The sequence below is a fragment of the Acanthochromis polyacanthus genome, chromosome 9, assembly GCF_021347895.1.
Source record: "Acanthochromis polyacanthus isolate Apoly-LR-REF ecotype Palm Island chromosome 9, KAUST_Apoly_ChrSc, whole genome shotgun sequence".
Taxonomy (NCBI): domain Eukaryota; kingdom Metazoa; phylum Chordata; class Actinopteri; family Pomacentridae; genus Acanthochromis; species Acanthochromis polyacanthus.
Window position 1 is genome coordinate 30,252,935 of NC_067121.1, and position 15,429 is coordinate 30,268,363.

At 42.3% G+C, this 15,429-nt stretch overlaps 1 protein-coding gene across 1 annotated transcript in view; it reads right to left on the reverse strand.

Annotated features, from left to right (window-relative positions):
* Nucleotides 1-3,445: 3,445 nt before the first annotated feature.
* Nucleotides 3,446-15,429, reverse strand: part of hs2st1a (heparan sulfate 2-O-sulfotransferase 1a) — a 35,011-nt gene continuing 23,027 nt past the window's right edge. Inside the window, exons 3-8 of the mRNA XM_051953225.1 lie at nucleotides 11,517-11,767; nucleotides 11,314-11,399; nucleotides 10,903-11,041; nucleotides 8,478-8,575; nucleotides 7,116-7,273; nucleotides 3,446-5,585 (exon numbers count right to left, since the gene is read on the reverse strand). Of these exons, the coding sequence (XP_051809185.1) occupies nucleotides 5,362-5,585; nucleotides 7,116-7,273; nucleotides 8,478-8,575; nucleotides 10,903-11,041; nucleotides 11,314-11,399; nucleotides 11,517-11,767 (956 nt within the window). The 3' untranslated portion in view covers nucleotides 3,446-5,361. The remainder of the gene's footprint in view (nucleotides 5,586-7,115; nucleotides 7,274-8,477; nucleotides 8,576-10,902; nucleotides 11,042-11,313; nucleotides 11,400-11,516; nucleotides 11,768-15,429) is intronic.

The following is a 15,429-nucleotide window of genomic DNA, read 5'->3' on the forward strand; positions in this document are numbered from 1 at the left end:
AAAAATACCTAAAGAATTTTTCCGCAAAATTCTGTGCATTTCTTAAAACTTTGTTGATGAACGTCATGCTTCCCACACAGAATCCTGCTCTGACTGATTAAATCTTTTTCACATTTTTGCTTTAATGTGTCTGCAATCATTGCATTTGTGTGTGTGAAGAGCCCCAGTATAATTTAAATGGAGTTTCAGTCTTTATCTGTTTGCCAGCTTCAATCAGAATATTTATCACTGTGTTGTCCTCCTTCCGCTATTTTTATTTTACTTTTTATTATGCTCTTTTCCCTTCTGATTTAATGAAAAGTTCCATCTTTGAGCACATACTAACTAAAAAACTCATTATTTCAAAGTCAGCTAATGATATTTTCTGATCCATATGCAGCTGCGGGTCACAATATTAATTCTAAAAAGTGCCATTCCAATATTGTGATACAGTAAAACTTCTGCAATCATTAAAATAAAGTAAAAATGGGCTACCTAAATATTAGCAATTAGCTCTCATTACACAAAACGACCAATTCAAAGTGAGATACATTGATTTAAAATACAAAATAGCAACATTTTTTGTTTGTTTGTTGCTAAGTTTGTGTTGAGTTTTCATCACAAACTTTCACTGATTGTAGTTACAGTTGGGTAGTTTAATTATCACATATTTCATATCATGGCTTTAAAACTCATGTAGTGGGACAGAAGTACCTCAGAATTATACTTGCATGTAGATACTTGGCAGAAAATGTCCTCAACTGATCATCAATGTATCAGAGAGTATAAATCATAAACACCATGCAGGCACTGTACAAACCTGCTGACAGCCAGAGCTGCAAAGCAAACACAAGCTGGCATCAGAAAGAAGAGTCAGAGTTTACCTTTGAGTTGACAAGTCAGATCGATGAGGAGGAGCTGCGATGAAGAAACCACAGGACAAACACTCAGGCCTTCTCCTCTGGGGTCAGTGCTTGACATGTCACACCTTGGTGAGAAGACTTACTGCAGCATTGCATAAGCCTCAGGGACTCAGTCGTCACAGCCATACGTCTCACAGACTGGCCTTTCTCTGTGTCTTGGATATTTATTGGTGCAGACAACAACGCTGGTTTTGTCAGCCGTAAACCGAGCATTGTCCACATAATAAAAATGACAGAGGCCTTGTTGGGTAGACTTATGAATTGTGTGTTCCTGTTTAAATCTCCGGAAAGGTCCGCTCTTTCTTTGTGTCTCCACGGCGACGTTTTCCAAAGGACAGGTGCTTTAGACAAGAACGTGAGTGTTTAGGGATCAATAAAGTTTATGTGGATCAGTGGTGTGTACCTGCAATATCAACAACTTTCACTGCAAAGGTTCAGTTTTGGTGTGCAGGGAATAATGGGGGTGATTTTATGTAGCACTGTTTCTTTACTTGCTGTTTAATTTATGTGTATTGATATGTGCCACTGTCAGACACTTGGCGTCGTTCCGCCCATGATGTTCCAGCTTTACAGTCGAATGAACATGATACAGATTTGTAGGCGGAATATAAGACAATAAACATAATGATTATTATTCAGATGAAGGGGGTGGTTAGTTATTGATCACCTAAGACTTAAAAATCCTTTGAATAATGTTCTGGCATTTTGAGTAAAAGCTGTCCTGATGGCCCTGGAGTGTAGGACTCAGACCCTGAAGTTGTGGTTTTACCAAATGTCATAAAATCTTGCACCTAATTAAGAATTTCACACACTACCAGTCAAGTTTGGAGACACCTTCTCATTTAATAGTGTTTCTTTATTTCCATGACTATTTACATTCTAGATTCTCACTGAAGGCGTCAAAACTATGAATGAACACACATGGAATGTGTGAAATAAGTTGAAACATGTTTTATATTTTAGATTCTTTAAAGTAGCCACCCTTTGCTTTGATTACTGCTTTGCATGCTCTTGGTATTCTCTGATGAGCTTCATGAGGTCGTCACCTGAAATGGTTTTCCGGCAGTCTTGAAGGAGTTCCCAGAGATGCTGAGGATTTGTTGGCCTTTTTGCTTTCACTCTGCAGTCCATCTCATGCCAAACCATCTGGATTGGCTTTAGGTCAGGTGACTGTGGAGGCCAGGTCATCTGACACAGCGCTCTCCTTCACTCTCCTTCTTGACCACTTGTATAAATTCTCCGGAATTCAGTAAAACCTTATTCATCTCAATATCAGTCATCTGTGTCTCCTGAGTGTTCCTGAGTTTGCCTCCCGGTTTCCTCACCTGACATCACAGAATTCTCTAACAATAAGTGATGGTCCAACTCAACGCAAACTGGATGGGATGTCTCTGCAGGATGCTGTTAGCCTAGCCGCGCTAGACAACCCACGGCAACGAATTTAATTCTCTGCCAGGGTGGGTCTAGTTACCCTCAATAAGGCTCGAGGCATCTATACTTAGGTTTTCTCTGTGAAAACTCTGCACATGCCTCATTCTGCATTTCTGAGTGGAGTTTAGTTTAATTTAACAAGGTAAAAATCACAGTTGCAAGTGACAAGGTTGCGTTATTTACAGGAATTTAAACACCAGACGGGAATTTTAAAAACTTATAAAAATATTTTACACGTAGAAAAGGTGAATGTAAGTTGTGCTGAGTGTTGGGGGTGGTTCCTGTTTTCCAACAATCAGGGAATACAGGCATTAAATTTGAAACTAGACCCCAAACAGCACAATGATGGCCACATAATACGTAAATGATCTTGTAAAGATTTAAAGCCTACTCATCAAGTGTTATTAGATTAGACGTGAACTTTCTCTGATTTTTACCGTTATAGCCCCTTAAAAACAACCAGTCCTGAATGTAATATTGCAAAGCAGCCTGTAAGTGAAGCTTCAGAGTGAAGTGGGGACACTGTCCATGTTTATCTGGGTCACAGGGTCAACACCAGGAAGCTGTAAGTGGAGAGCGATCTGAGATTACTGGGGATGAGTCTAATAGATGATGCCTGTCCAGGGATTATCAGAGAGCTGGGATGAGTAGCAACATTGCTCGTATAAACTTTCACCGGCCTTTGGCGAGTCCTCTCACATGAGCACGTTCTTATTTTAGTGCCTCCATTTATGATGTTCAGCTGCAGGATCACGAGAGAAGATGCTGAGGGTGAATATTCTAGTAGGAGTCACGAGGAGGTTGAAATTAAACCTGACGTGTTACTATAAGGAGTTGTAGAGATAGAAAAAGAAATGCTAATTTATCTCACTACAGTCAGTATATTCACTCTGTATGCAAATGATGTTAAAATGACAAACCCTCTCACAGTCAGAGGTTGGAGCAGCAGACCTGGCAGCTCTTTATCTCCCTCTGCAGGACACCACACCTGAAATAAACCGGTTTGGACTCTCACAGCAGCAGCTTCATCTGTCACCACCTCCAGTCTCTGCTCATGATGACGACATTTGTAACTAAACTGAAAAAATAACTCACACGTGCATCTCAGGAAGTGTTTTTTAAAAGTCTTTTGTATATTGTTTGTCAATCGAAAGATGAAAACAGACATCACAGCCATGTTATGTTCCACCGGACAAAGCTGCAACACAAGGAGAGCTGTAGAGAAGGCACACAAAAACTAAAAGCGTCTGTTCACTGGATGTTTAAACACTGACTGACGGAAAGTTCTGTGCAGCTCATTCAGGTGAAGCAGAGTTTTCTGCCCTCACGACTGCTTCACCTTCTGGGTACGACAGAGATGAATTAGTAGATGGGAGCAACGTTTTGTCCTCTGCCTTGTTAGTGATTTATCAAGTGGACACAAAAACTTTACGTGGCCGACAGAAGGCCATTAGAACCGAAACAGATCCAGTGTTCAAGAAATGAGAAGATCAGTTGTGTAAGTGTAATGCTGCAGTTGGCTAGCTTAGCTTAGCATAAAAGGTGAAGCTTAGCTTTAATATTAAAAAAAAGTCAAGCATATCTTGATACTTGTTCATCCGATCCACTTCAAAATTGGCAAGAGTATTAATGAGGAGCCAAGGAAGTGCAGTGTGGAGTTTGAGGTAGATCGGATGAATGATGAGGTCCACGTTAGACATTTAGCTGCCTTTATTTGGAGAAAAAAACTCACCCCTGTTGCTAGGTGTCACATATAAGTTCAAATCTTTGAGGTTCCACTTATTTTGTGGGTATTTTCCATTTCCAAAACCAGGAGGCGAAAACAAGAAGTTTGTGATTTTACAGGCGGTTAATTTACAGAAGCAGACAGATAAGGAGTTGTCTTGTTTTCAGGCTTTCTGCTCAGCTGAGCTAAACATTCACCTGCTGTAGCTTCACATTTACTGCAACAGACTGAAACGAAAGTGGCATCGATCCTCCCACCGAACTGTCAGCAAGGCAGCATTAAACATTCTCTCAAACTATTCCTTTTAAACAGCAGAGTAAAATATTAGTGGGCAGCCGTGTTTAAACGGTTCTGAAGTGAAAGGAAAATGACAAAAAGTAAAAGTGAAATGAAATGGCTGACAGTAATTTTCTAAACTGTTAAAATGTCCAGAATAACACCTACTGCATCTACTCTGCCTGGAAATGAACTGGACTGAAAAAGTAGTAAATATTTACAGAAGCAGCATCTTCACCTTGGTGTTCTTCAATAATATATCATGTGTAAAAGCTTCTTTCAAAAAGCCTCCAGGCAAAGCTGTACATTTACAAGAGTCACACGTCAAGTACAGTATAAAACATATGCACTTGCCCCAGTAAACAGTCCATATTCACAGGATTTTTATTTCATAAAAACCTCAAACGTTCCCATTCAAGTCCACTAACACAGCAAAGTAGCCAGTTTCTTACAGTTAAAGTCTCTTTAAGTTAGTAGTGGTGGTGAGGCATGAGGATGTCGTTTCACCATGAAAAATGTCTTTACATACAAACGACAACCAGAGTAAAGAGATAAAATACAACCAAACACAACCAAACAGTACAGAGCCAAAGAAAATGTTTTGTTTGGATAGGAGAACAGTGGGAGTCGATCAGGAGTCGAGGTCTGACCGACGGTGGGCGGGTCGTCTTCGGACACGTGCCGGCAGGAGCTGTCAGCTCAGACGACCTTTGGCATGGAAGTGAAGGGGAGTGGAAGAGCTGCTGGGCTGCAGCCCGCTGACGCTCTGACGAAACACAAGCTCCCCGTCCAGCTGGCTGCCGCCGACACGAACAACAACTGTCACCAGTCCGACCGCTGCGTCAGAGTCGGATTGTTTCACATTATGTTCTCAATCGCACATACAAACGAGGCACGCAGTCAGCAGTAGTCCCCGAGTCTCACGCCACTCCTGCCTTCCTTCTCTTTCGTCTCGGATTGCACAACTGAGCGCGTGCAAAGTGTTCTGTCCATCTCCAAACCTCTTCTACAGACGCTGCGGTCGCTTTAGTTTTTGGGGTAGATTTTTTCATAGAAGAAATTCTGTGCCAGCAGGTAGAGTTCACCGTCCTTTTCTCTGACAGCATGTGCCCTGACGAACTGGAACTGCTCCAGTGCAAACTCATAGAACTCGTTCTCCATCTTCCAGATGGCAGACTGCTGCAGCTTGGCGATGGACTCCTTTGTGGGCGGCTTCTTCTCGCTGGTCTTCCTTAGGTGGGATTTCTTGCCTGTAATGAAAGAAGAAGACAGAAGCAATAAAGTCAGTCATTCAGTATATATTCATGAATGTGATGTTTAATGTTAATGTAGGAAAAATCTGAATGTTACTTTGCAGTAAGGGTTGTATCATTGTGGGGGTTATAGGTTTATAATGTTGTCTGTGCTGTTTTTATTATTGATGCTGTTGGTCCTCTGACTACTTTTACTGAAAAGCCCAACCAGGGACAGGAGTTGAAAATGAGCTCAGTGCTATACACTCTATATGTAATACATCAGATGTGTTCTATGTTAATTTCATGGTCGCTGATCAAACAAATGAATAATAATACTTTATTTTATTTTTCCTTTATGAAAGAGATGGGCGTAGTTTTTGTACACTAAAACCACGAGACACAATAACACTGCCATCACCCTTAAAAAACAGCTAAACCACCATTCCTCCACTTAATGACTTTTTTAAATGCAGGTTTTGTTTTCTTGCTCAGATTTAGATAAAAAAATTTAGCACAAACACTAAGAACAGAGTTTAACAGACTTTGGGGTTTATAAGTGTGCAGACCTTATATGCGAATAAATAAACTACAAAACATACTAAAGGAATGGGGGGGGGAAAGCATTATACAGGCTCTTTAAAGTTATATTCATGCACAAAATGCGCAAGTCAAATGTTTTAAGAATCACAGATAAGTTTGCTATAAATATGGCACACGTACTTGCTTTGCAATTTGTTCGGTTAGGTTAAAAAAAAGTCTTCACCACACTCATGCCTAAACGGTAAATATAAACCTTCAGCCACATATTGATTGGCGTAGCTTAGCACAAACACTGGAAACAAGGTTTAACAGGTACACAATGAAAACAAAATCCACCTACTGTCAGCTCCAAGGTCAGCTCAGTAATACGTTATGTCACGTTTGTTTACTCCGTACAAAACCAAACTGTAAAAATGACAAGTTGCTTTACTGGACAGAATTTGCCAGTTTACACTCAGCTGGGTGTAGGAACTACTTGAAGTCTAGTCATCACTGCAAAGTTGCCAAAAAAAAAAAAAAAGGCAAACAGATGGCACTACACATAATTGGTCTATCTGTAATTCTTTAGCTGAGATTGCAGGTCAGCAAAAAACTAACTTACAAAACAAGAGTCAGAACATAAGGACAATTTGTTTTATTTATGTAGTGTTTTTTCCAGGATAAAGAATATATTACTTCAAATTCATCAGCTAAATACTTGATTAACTTGAGTGCTTAAACTGACGGCCATCATCTTGAGTCATAGTATCTGATGCTTAAGCTTTCCATTATTCATCCTGGCTGCAGTCATTCTAACTGATCTGTAACTACACGAGTGCACATTGATCACCGTTCAGTTCTCTGAAGGGGAACTCAAATTGCTGATATGCAACCGCAGCGCACACACACAGTTTCCAGCATTGCGGTATGTGTGAGCCGTTAGACGGTTTATTATAATCTTGGTGAGAGAAGCTAAAACATGCAGGGAAACAGCAAAGCCTTTCCAACAGTTCAGCAGCACTGCACCTGTTTTGTACAGCTCAGTGGCTCCTTTGAAGAACCGTGGCAGCGCGGCCTCCAGCATCATGACGAAGTCTTCCAGCTCCTCCGTTACTCCGACCAGCATGTACTCGTTCACCAGGTTGTATTTGGCCTGCTCCAGAGCCCACTGGCTGCCCACGTTCCTACACAAAGATCATGTTTTTTTTCTTTTTAAATGCGGGTATTTTTCACTTTATTCTGCCGTGAGAGTTGCTGTTCTGGTGGATGGAGAATGCTCACGGTGCTTGAAACGGAGGAGAAGAAGGATGTTTAGATCTGACACGGAGGAAGGGAACGAGATGGATAAGAAAGTGTGCCAGAGGAGCGGCAGAGGAGAGCTGGAATGTGTAACGACAGGGACAGGATGAGTGATGAGGTGAGATGGGAGAGTCCAGAGAGGCAGGAAGGAAAAAGTAAAGGTGTTGTCATGATTTAGGAAATTGAATAATTCGGGAGGAAGCAGGTTGTTTAAACCTATAAAGTAAGTTTTTGGCAGGGCCTTGTCCAACAGAGCAATCTAGGACTGAAGGCAACTTCACCTTTTTGTCTTCAGTATTTATTTAACGCTTCCAAGGGGCTTTCCATTACTTTAATATACTGCTGGTGCACTACAGCGAGCTAAATCCTGGACCTGCAGTCAGTAAAGTGCTCGAGGAGGGTCGATGGTTAAAAGATGGAAAGGGAGAGTCAAGGAGAGATTAAGGAGGTTGAGAGGGATGAGTGAGGGCAGAGCGAGATTGGTAAAGATCACGATGCAGAGAGGACAGATCAAGGCTGAGAGAGCTATCAGAGAGCTGGAGAAGAGAGCAAAAGAAAAGGACTATGAAGCTTAATGTAGCTTGCTACGAAACAAAACTGATACAGCGACTTTCTGAACAATTTAAACTGCCCGAGCAGAGGAAACAATAAGGCTGACGGTAGTGTTTGGACAAAAAGAAATAAACAGCAGTGAGCTAGTCTGCCGCTAAATAACTTCCTGCTCTAACTGTGGCGCTAAACCCAGAGCCCACTCATTTATAATTAACATGTTTAACTTAAATCACAACTTTAAAAATGGGGTAACTGCTACCACATTTAGTGCACTACAGAGAAATAAATGCCCCAGAAAGGTGTATGTTAGGTGTTCATTGGAATAAAGGAAAATGCCACTAAGTGCAACAGTTTATTGATCTACTTTAGTTTTACACGTCTAAATTTGTCAACAGGATCAATTCACTGCTGCTGGAAACAAAGGAGGATTTATGCTGTATATACAGAGATATATTTGTACTAGATCACATGACATATGGTTGATAGTTTCAAAGTGTGGTGTGAATGTGGCACAGCGGCAGGTGTTTGAAAACTTACCAACATTCAGAGTAGTGACCGCAGAAAAAAGGAATCTGGAGCCACAGTTTCTCCGGCGCGCAGTCTGAGCCGCCAGCTGATACACATTCATCAAATGTCTGAAAGACAAACATGGCAGTGATGAAGAAAACAGATCAGAGATTTCAAGTCTGCCAAAAAACAACAGTTATAATCCCTGTATTAACAGTGAAACGGATCGCTGTAATTGTTCTGTAAAATCCAGAGTCCTTGTTTTGTGCCAAAAATGTTTTCCAAAGTTGGTCTGAACCTGAAACGTGGCTCCGAAAGTCTGAGTTTGGTGAATACAGTTGGTTATCTTCCAAAGCTTAGTAAGAAATGTCCCTCTTTTTGTTATTGCTCCACTTTAACTCATCAAGACATTCTGTTTAGAGATTTTAAAAGAGGGATTTCTGTATCTTTGCTCTTGATTTTGACTTCTTTAGCCTCATATACTTGAATTTCCCTCAGGATTAATAAAATATCTATCTATCTATCTATTTTAGATTTGTACATTAAGAGGGGTCTTTTAAAGGCCAGTATGAACATAAACATTGATTACAGATTGAATGTTCATATGGAAATCTCACTGCTGGTTTAAAATAGCCTTGAAAAACCTAACCTGAATGTAACTTCTAAAGGTAAACCTAAAAATCAATGTATAGATTCACACAACAGTAGTTCCTCTTAATCATCACTCTGGTAGAAGTGCTTGGCGGTGTGTTTATCTGCAGAGACTCTGCTCTCTGTCTGCATTTTCATCATATTTTGCTGCGTTTAGAACATCTCTGGGCTGCGTTCTTAATGCAGTGGGTGTGTAGACATGAGCCAATAACAGCACACAGGTGAGGCTGGGACTGTATAAAACGTCAGTGACTCAGTGGTAGACTGTAAGAAGCGACGGAAATGTTAGACAGTGCCAAAAAAACCCCGGAACTATAGGAGGCAACACACCAAGCAGACAAAGCTGGTTCCAAAACGAGAGCAAATCTGGGGGTTGGCTTTCAGCTACTAGCGAGTACTGAAGGAGAGGAAGAGCGACAGGGAGTTGGCCTGTTCTCTGTTGGACGGTTAGCTGAGTTAGCTGCTGAAGTATCAGCTGTTCTATTCAAACAATTACGGAGCATTTCTCCACTGACAGATTGTAGTGTATATACAAGAAAAAGACCATCTTCATGAATACACACATCAGTACGCCGACAAAACTAAGAATCCTCAAATGCTACAGCGTGGAAATGTGGACAATATCAAACAATATGCAGAAGAGACTCCAGGCAACGGAAGTGAGGTTCCTACAAAGAATGCTAGATATAGTAACCAATGAAGAGGTGCTTATGAGAGCAAATGTGAAAAGAACAATACTGGCCACCATCAAATTGAGAAAAATTCAATTCCTGTGATGAATAGGAATAGGAGGGAGAATCTTGCAATAACAGGCAAAATAGAAGGGAAGAAAGCAAGAGGACGCCAGAGAATGACATACTGACAACATCAAAGATTATATCCATCGAATGCCAACACTGTACTACATGCAATGTAAGACAGAGCAAAGTGGAAAGGCATGGTCATCAACACGATTACACAAGACACCTAAGAAGAATAAGAATAAGAAGTGTATGTATAAGCAGTATACGCACACACTTAACTCTGCTATCAACCAATGCAAATAGCTTTTCTCGAGGTCCGTCATTTGAACTGTAAATTTTTTTCTAACACACAAGCGACATCAGTTACTGCAGCATGCCCAAACTAAAAGTGAGTTGATGGCCAGACACCCAATCCTAGAGGTAGTGTTGTAAATTTGAGTATGTATGTTTGTTCATCCATCCATCATCTATACACCGTTTAATCCTCATTAGGGTCGTGGGGGGCTGGAGTCTATCTCAGCTGACTTAGGGTGAAGGTAGGGGACACCCTGGGCAGATCACCAGTCTATCACAGGGCTACACATAGAGACAAACAGGCGCAATCACAATCACACCTATGGACAGTTTAGAATCAACCTGAACATGTTTTTGGACTGTGGGAGGAAGTCGAAGTACTTGAGAACAAACTCCATGCAGAAAGATTCCAGGCCGGGATAGTAACTGGGTATCTTCTAGCTGCAAGGCGACAGTCCTACTGTACAGCTCTGCATGTTTGCATATACATACTTGCATACTTTGGTTTGCAAAGATACTGGCTTACAAGCCTGTAAGTTGTTCACTTTAATCAGCTTGTATTCAGGTACAGTGGTCTTGAGTTGCTGCCAGGTGCTACACCAGGCTGTGTGTTCTGGCAGCTGCAGTCAGGAGCAGAGGAGATGCACCGCTAGTGGCGCTGAGCCACAGGAGAAGAGCCCAAGTTTGAATTTTGTGCTTTAAAAAAAGCACCAATTCCTGCAAAATACGCCTTTAAATAAAAGAATGGGATTATTTGTGGCTTTTACCTTCTTGTCTCCTTGTTTCCTGCGTCTCAAGCCGGGCCTGTAGTCGTCCCCGAAACGCAGAAAGTAATAATAGGAGACCAGCCTTTCGATGGGGTCCCTGATCACATTAATGTAGATGGGCTTCCTCTTCACACCAAACCTGGGGAGAATCAGAGCCAGAGAACTCAGCAGGAATTGAATCAAACCAGTCGAAACTGAATTTAAAGTGAGACAAATAAAGCTGATTTAAAGTTTAGTAATCCACTTTCTATGCAGTTTTACTTTCCTGTACGCTCACGTAACAACAGTCAACTTGAAAAGTGAAGAGTTTCAAATGACCACAAGGGGGAGTCAACTGATCAAAGCCACAGCAGGGTGAACTAACGTGTCTTTACAGTGCTGCCTTCATATGTTAAATGTAAATGTCTTTACTTGGTGAAGTCCAGGAAGGAGACGTGGCCGTGGTAGAAAGCCGGCTTCATTTCCCTCCATTCAGTGACATTCTTTACAAACCGCACCTGAAAAAACAAAATGATCACAACGGCTAAAATGCTCTGCTTAGTACACAAAGAAATATCAAGAAAACAGGTATGTGCATTAAAAATGAAAGGGGGACTATGACTAATTGCTCAGACCTGGTCTTGTAAGGACATGACCGGGTTGTTCTTGGTGGTGTTGATGTGCAGGACGTGGTAGTGGTTCTTCCCACACAAGTCGTAGGCGATGTTGGTGAAGGAGGTGCTGGCCGTCTTGGGCACGCGGTTGTAGATGATGACCACGTCATCTTCGCTGTTTGACACCGTAGCCGCCGAATCCCGATCCCTCAGGCCGTCCTGCGTGTGCCGCTGCTCAATCTCTCGTACCTCGTGTCTGGCAATGGCTCGTTCTGGAAGGATGACAAGAGATTAAAAAGAGGTCAGTTCAGGATGTCCAGGCGATTTGGTGTTTACAAAAAAAAGTCAGCAGCTGTGTGGGAAAATGAGCAGGAGATGTCCTTCAGTGGGTTACTGATTATACGGACTGACCAGCAGCAGGTGTGACTGCAATCAAACTGAAACAAACCTTCGACCTCCCTGTGCAGCCGAGAAACTGAAAGGTCCAGTAAAAGGTTCAGATTATTAAAGTATTTAGATTGCAGGCAGACAAAAATCAGAGAACATTTCAGATGACTGAGTTTCTGAGAAAAAACAGCAGCACTTGCAACAGCCACATCCCTGTTACATGTTTAACATGTCTCATAACTATGATCAAACACTTAATCACTGGACTTGACATACATGGCTTAGATTTAGACTTCACTTTAAATGCGATCCACTTACACCTTAAAATATCATCCGGTCCTTGTCAGAGGCAACACCACTCGGTGCGAGACTAAACTGTAACTTCATTAAAAATGGATTTTCATTTCATTTGAACACAGCCCCTGTCAGAGTGCAGATAGCTAAAACTCTTTTCCCGCTTCACACCAAGGATCAAGAATAATGTCAAACAGGAATATTAGTTAATCATTTTGTGTGCAGCCTATTTCACGCTGCCGGTACCACTTCTCTTGTTCACTAATCAGATTCAATTTTAATATCCGTCCCCTACCTTTACTTTCACTCTCCTTATTCAACCGTGTTCCCATTTTAGATCAAATAATATACTTTCATATGGCCGAGTGTGACTTTGTGTGCTGCAGACAGATTTGAGATGGTGTGAAATGATTCATCCGGCTACGTTTCTGCTTCTCCGAAGGAAAGTATCACATAAGGGGAGGAGAGAAGGTGAAGAGCAGGAGGCTAAGGGTTGGCAGTTAGACGGTAAAGCTACAGTTATTTGACGGCTAACTGGATGTTTACAGGACATCAATGCGCTTTAAATGAGGAGGGTGGAGGTTTTGCGGGGGGCACTGCCACCTAAACACTGCATGAAGCTGCAGAAAAGCCAGACCTCGGTGCCTCACTGTGAATGGAATCGACACAAAGAAGGTCCGGCCTTTGTCGCCCCCGGGCTTTTCTTTATCTGAATTCGCCTCAGATTGACAGGTGTTGACAAAGCCTCAGAGTGCTCTGCAGGAAGGATGGAGAGAGAAGAGGGGCGGTTGTGTGCGAAGGAGGGGAGGCAGCACAACGCTGGAGCACCTAATACCCGTGGGAGCTCTCAGCAGAGCCAGTGGGCTCCTAAAAACCGGGCCTAAAGCCGTGCCTGGCAACTGAGACACAGTTACAGCTTGGACCTGCCTGGCCGGGCTTTGCAGGCTGGCATCTGGCACCAAAGGCCAATTAAGATGTCATCTGCGCTTCCACCGCCCTCCTCCCTCATCTGTGTGAATGTGAACACACACACTCTCGCTGCCCCTTCGCTTACACCCTCCTGAGCAGCTGTTAATGTTCCGCTCATCAAAGCTGGATCTGGTTACGGACGGAGCCGCGCCACTTCCTCACGCTCGCAACTGCTGCCGCGGACTGATGGCGTGGAGACGTGCCAGGTGGTCGTAATGGCTGAAGGCTGAAGGCTGTCGGCGCGCAGGACAACTGTAATGGAGACATTCATTCACGAGTCCATCCGAGGCACGCATCGGCCAACAACAACAGCAATAACAGTTGCTACGCTGGAACTTCACCGCCTGGGCTCAAGTGTCATTTTTGGATTATTTTTTATGAGCGAGTACAGTGAAGTGGACAACAGAGAAAGACAGTGGCAAAAAATAGAGCTTCAGTCCAACCCGTGACAATGCAAGTCGTAAATACTACGTGCCTTTGGTCTGATACAGAGTACCAGGTGTCTGAAGAACTTTACAGTTTTATAGACCTTGAAAGCACACTTTCTCAGTGTGAGTGATGGAGTCCTCCATGAAGACACCATTTTCTATCAAAGTCAGAGTGCTCATATTGATATATAAGGTTCAATCCTTGCAGTTCTTCCTGGTCTCATTTGTAACAAGCTGCTCTTTCTTGAAGAACTAAGTACCTGTGCACAACATGAGAATGCCACTTCAGATCTTATATCTGTGGAGCATTTTAGCATCTCTTAGCTTGTTGCTTTGGTTTTACAATCCTTGACTTAACTGTTTAGGTAGATTATCTATCTATCATCAAACAGCAGACAGAGTTAGTGACAAGCTGGTAAATTTTGTGGAGCATTTAACATCTAATGCAGCCAATAATGAGACCAAAATACAACTACAGATGGACAGAAACACAACTCCACATGAATGTTAATATGGATTTTTATCTGCTGTATGCGTAAATATGCAACTATCTGATAACAAGTTTGCAGCTCCTCCAATGACCACTTGAGGCTGCCTCCAAATCTGAGGCAATACCCGTAAACCTCCATGTTTAAAATGTCCAACTTTACATAAGAAATAAACATGTTTACAGCCTGCTACAAAGGACAGTGTTGGTCATTGTAGTTAATTTCTCCTGTATGAAAGCTTTTTTTCCCACATATTTAAGGGCGTGACTACTGTGAGGAACAGATGGCTGTCGTCATAGTACAGTAGGGCCCAGACACATTTGCATGGCTCGCCTCAGCTCCACTCACGCACCACCTCTTTGCTCATTTTCAGATTAGCCGGGAGTTAGGCCCTGCCAAGACAGCCGGAGCCACCGCACTGATATTCAAAACTGCTGTTCAGAAAACCTCACGTCACGGAGGGTTTGCGAGTCCTTCTATCCGGTCAAATGTGTGCGGCATGCAAACACATTAGAGCTCCTTTAAATTTATATGTGTACAACTCATCATTATGGATATTAAACAGGGCTTTCAATAAAGATAAATACTAAACAAACTATTTTACATACTGTACTCTTCCCCCTTTTCCTAGTTTTGTGCCCAGGATTTGAGATTCCAGCCGGCGTCGCAATACAGTGGAGGAGAATGAAATTTGTTTTCAGCACTAACAGCTTTGACAAATAGCATTTGAAATATTCAACAGCGACTCCTTCCAGTGCCCCCGTTTCTCTGCTGACAGACCTTGCTGTCAACAGTTTTCTCTCCACCACTTTCCATTGGAAAAAACAGTCCCAGCGCAAACTGTTGACAGCGAGGTCTGTGGATTATCCAGAGACGGCAGGATACAGGGTCTGAACAGAGAGGCTGCTGCTACTTAAAGTGCATTGGTTGAAATGCTGTGTGCACCTCAAACAAATTCCCCAGTCAAAGTAAAACCAAATTAACTTACATGGCAAGATACTATTATAGGTAAGAGAGAAGGAGTGTTTGCAGCCATGCTCTTCTTGAACTGCTGAAACCTTCATGACCAAACAGTAGAATATAGAAGAGTTCTTGTAAGCTTTCCCTTTGCTTTGCTATGGAATCAACACACTAATGTTAGATTTTGTACAGCTCAAGCTTCCATTCTCTCTATTTAGAAAAAAATGTTGGGAAGTGAGAAAACACCGGGGGCTACCTTGTCCCTAACTACAATGTCCTGAACTGTGAAGGGGCCCTGAAACCACTTGTTAAAGACATGGTGCTTTGTGCCAAATTTCCAACAACCAACTAGGAGGCGAAGCGGGCATGGCAAGGGCTTCTTAGGCTTTGTAGCGGACGCCCTATTCA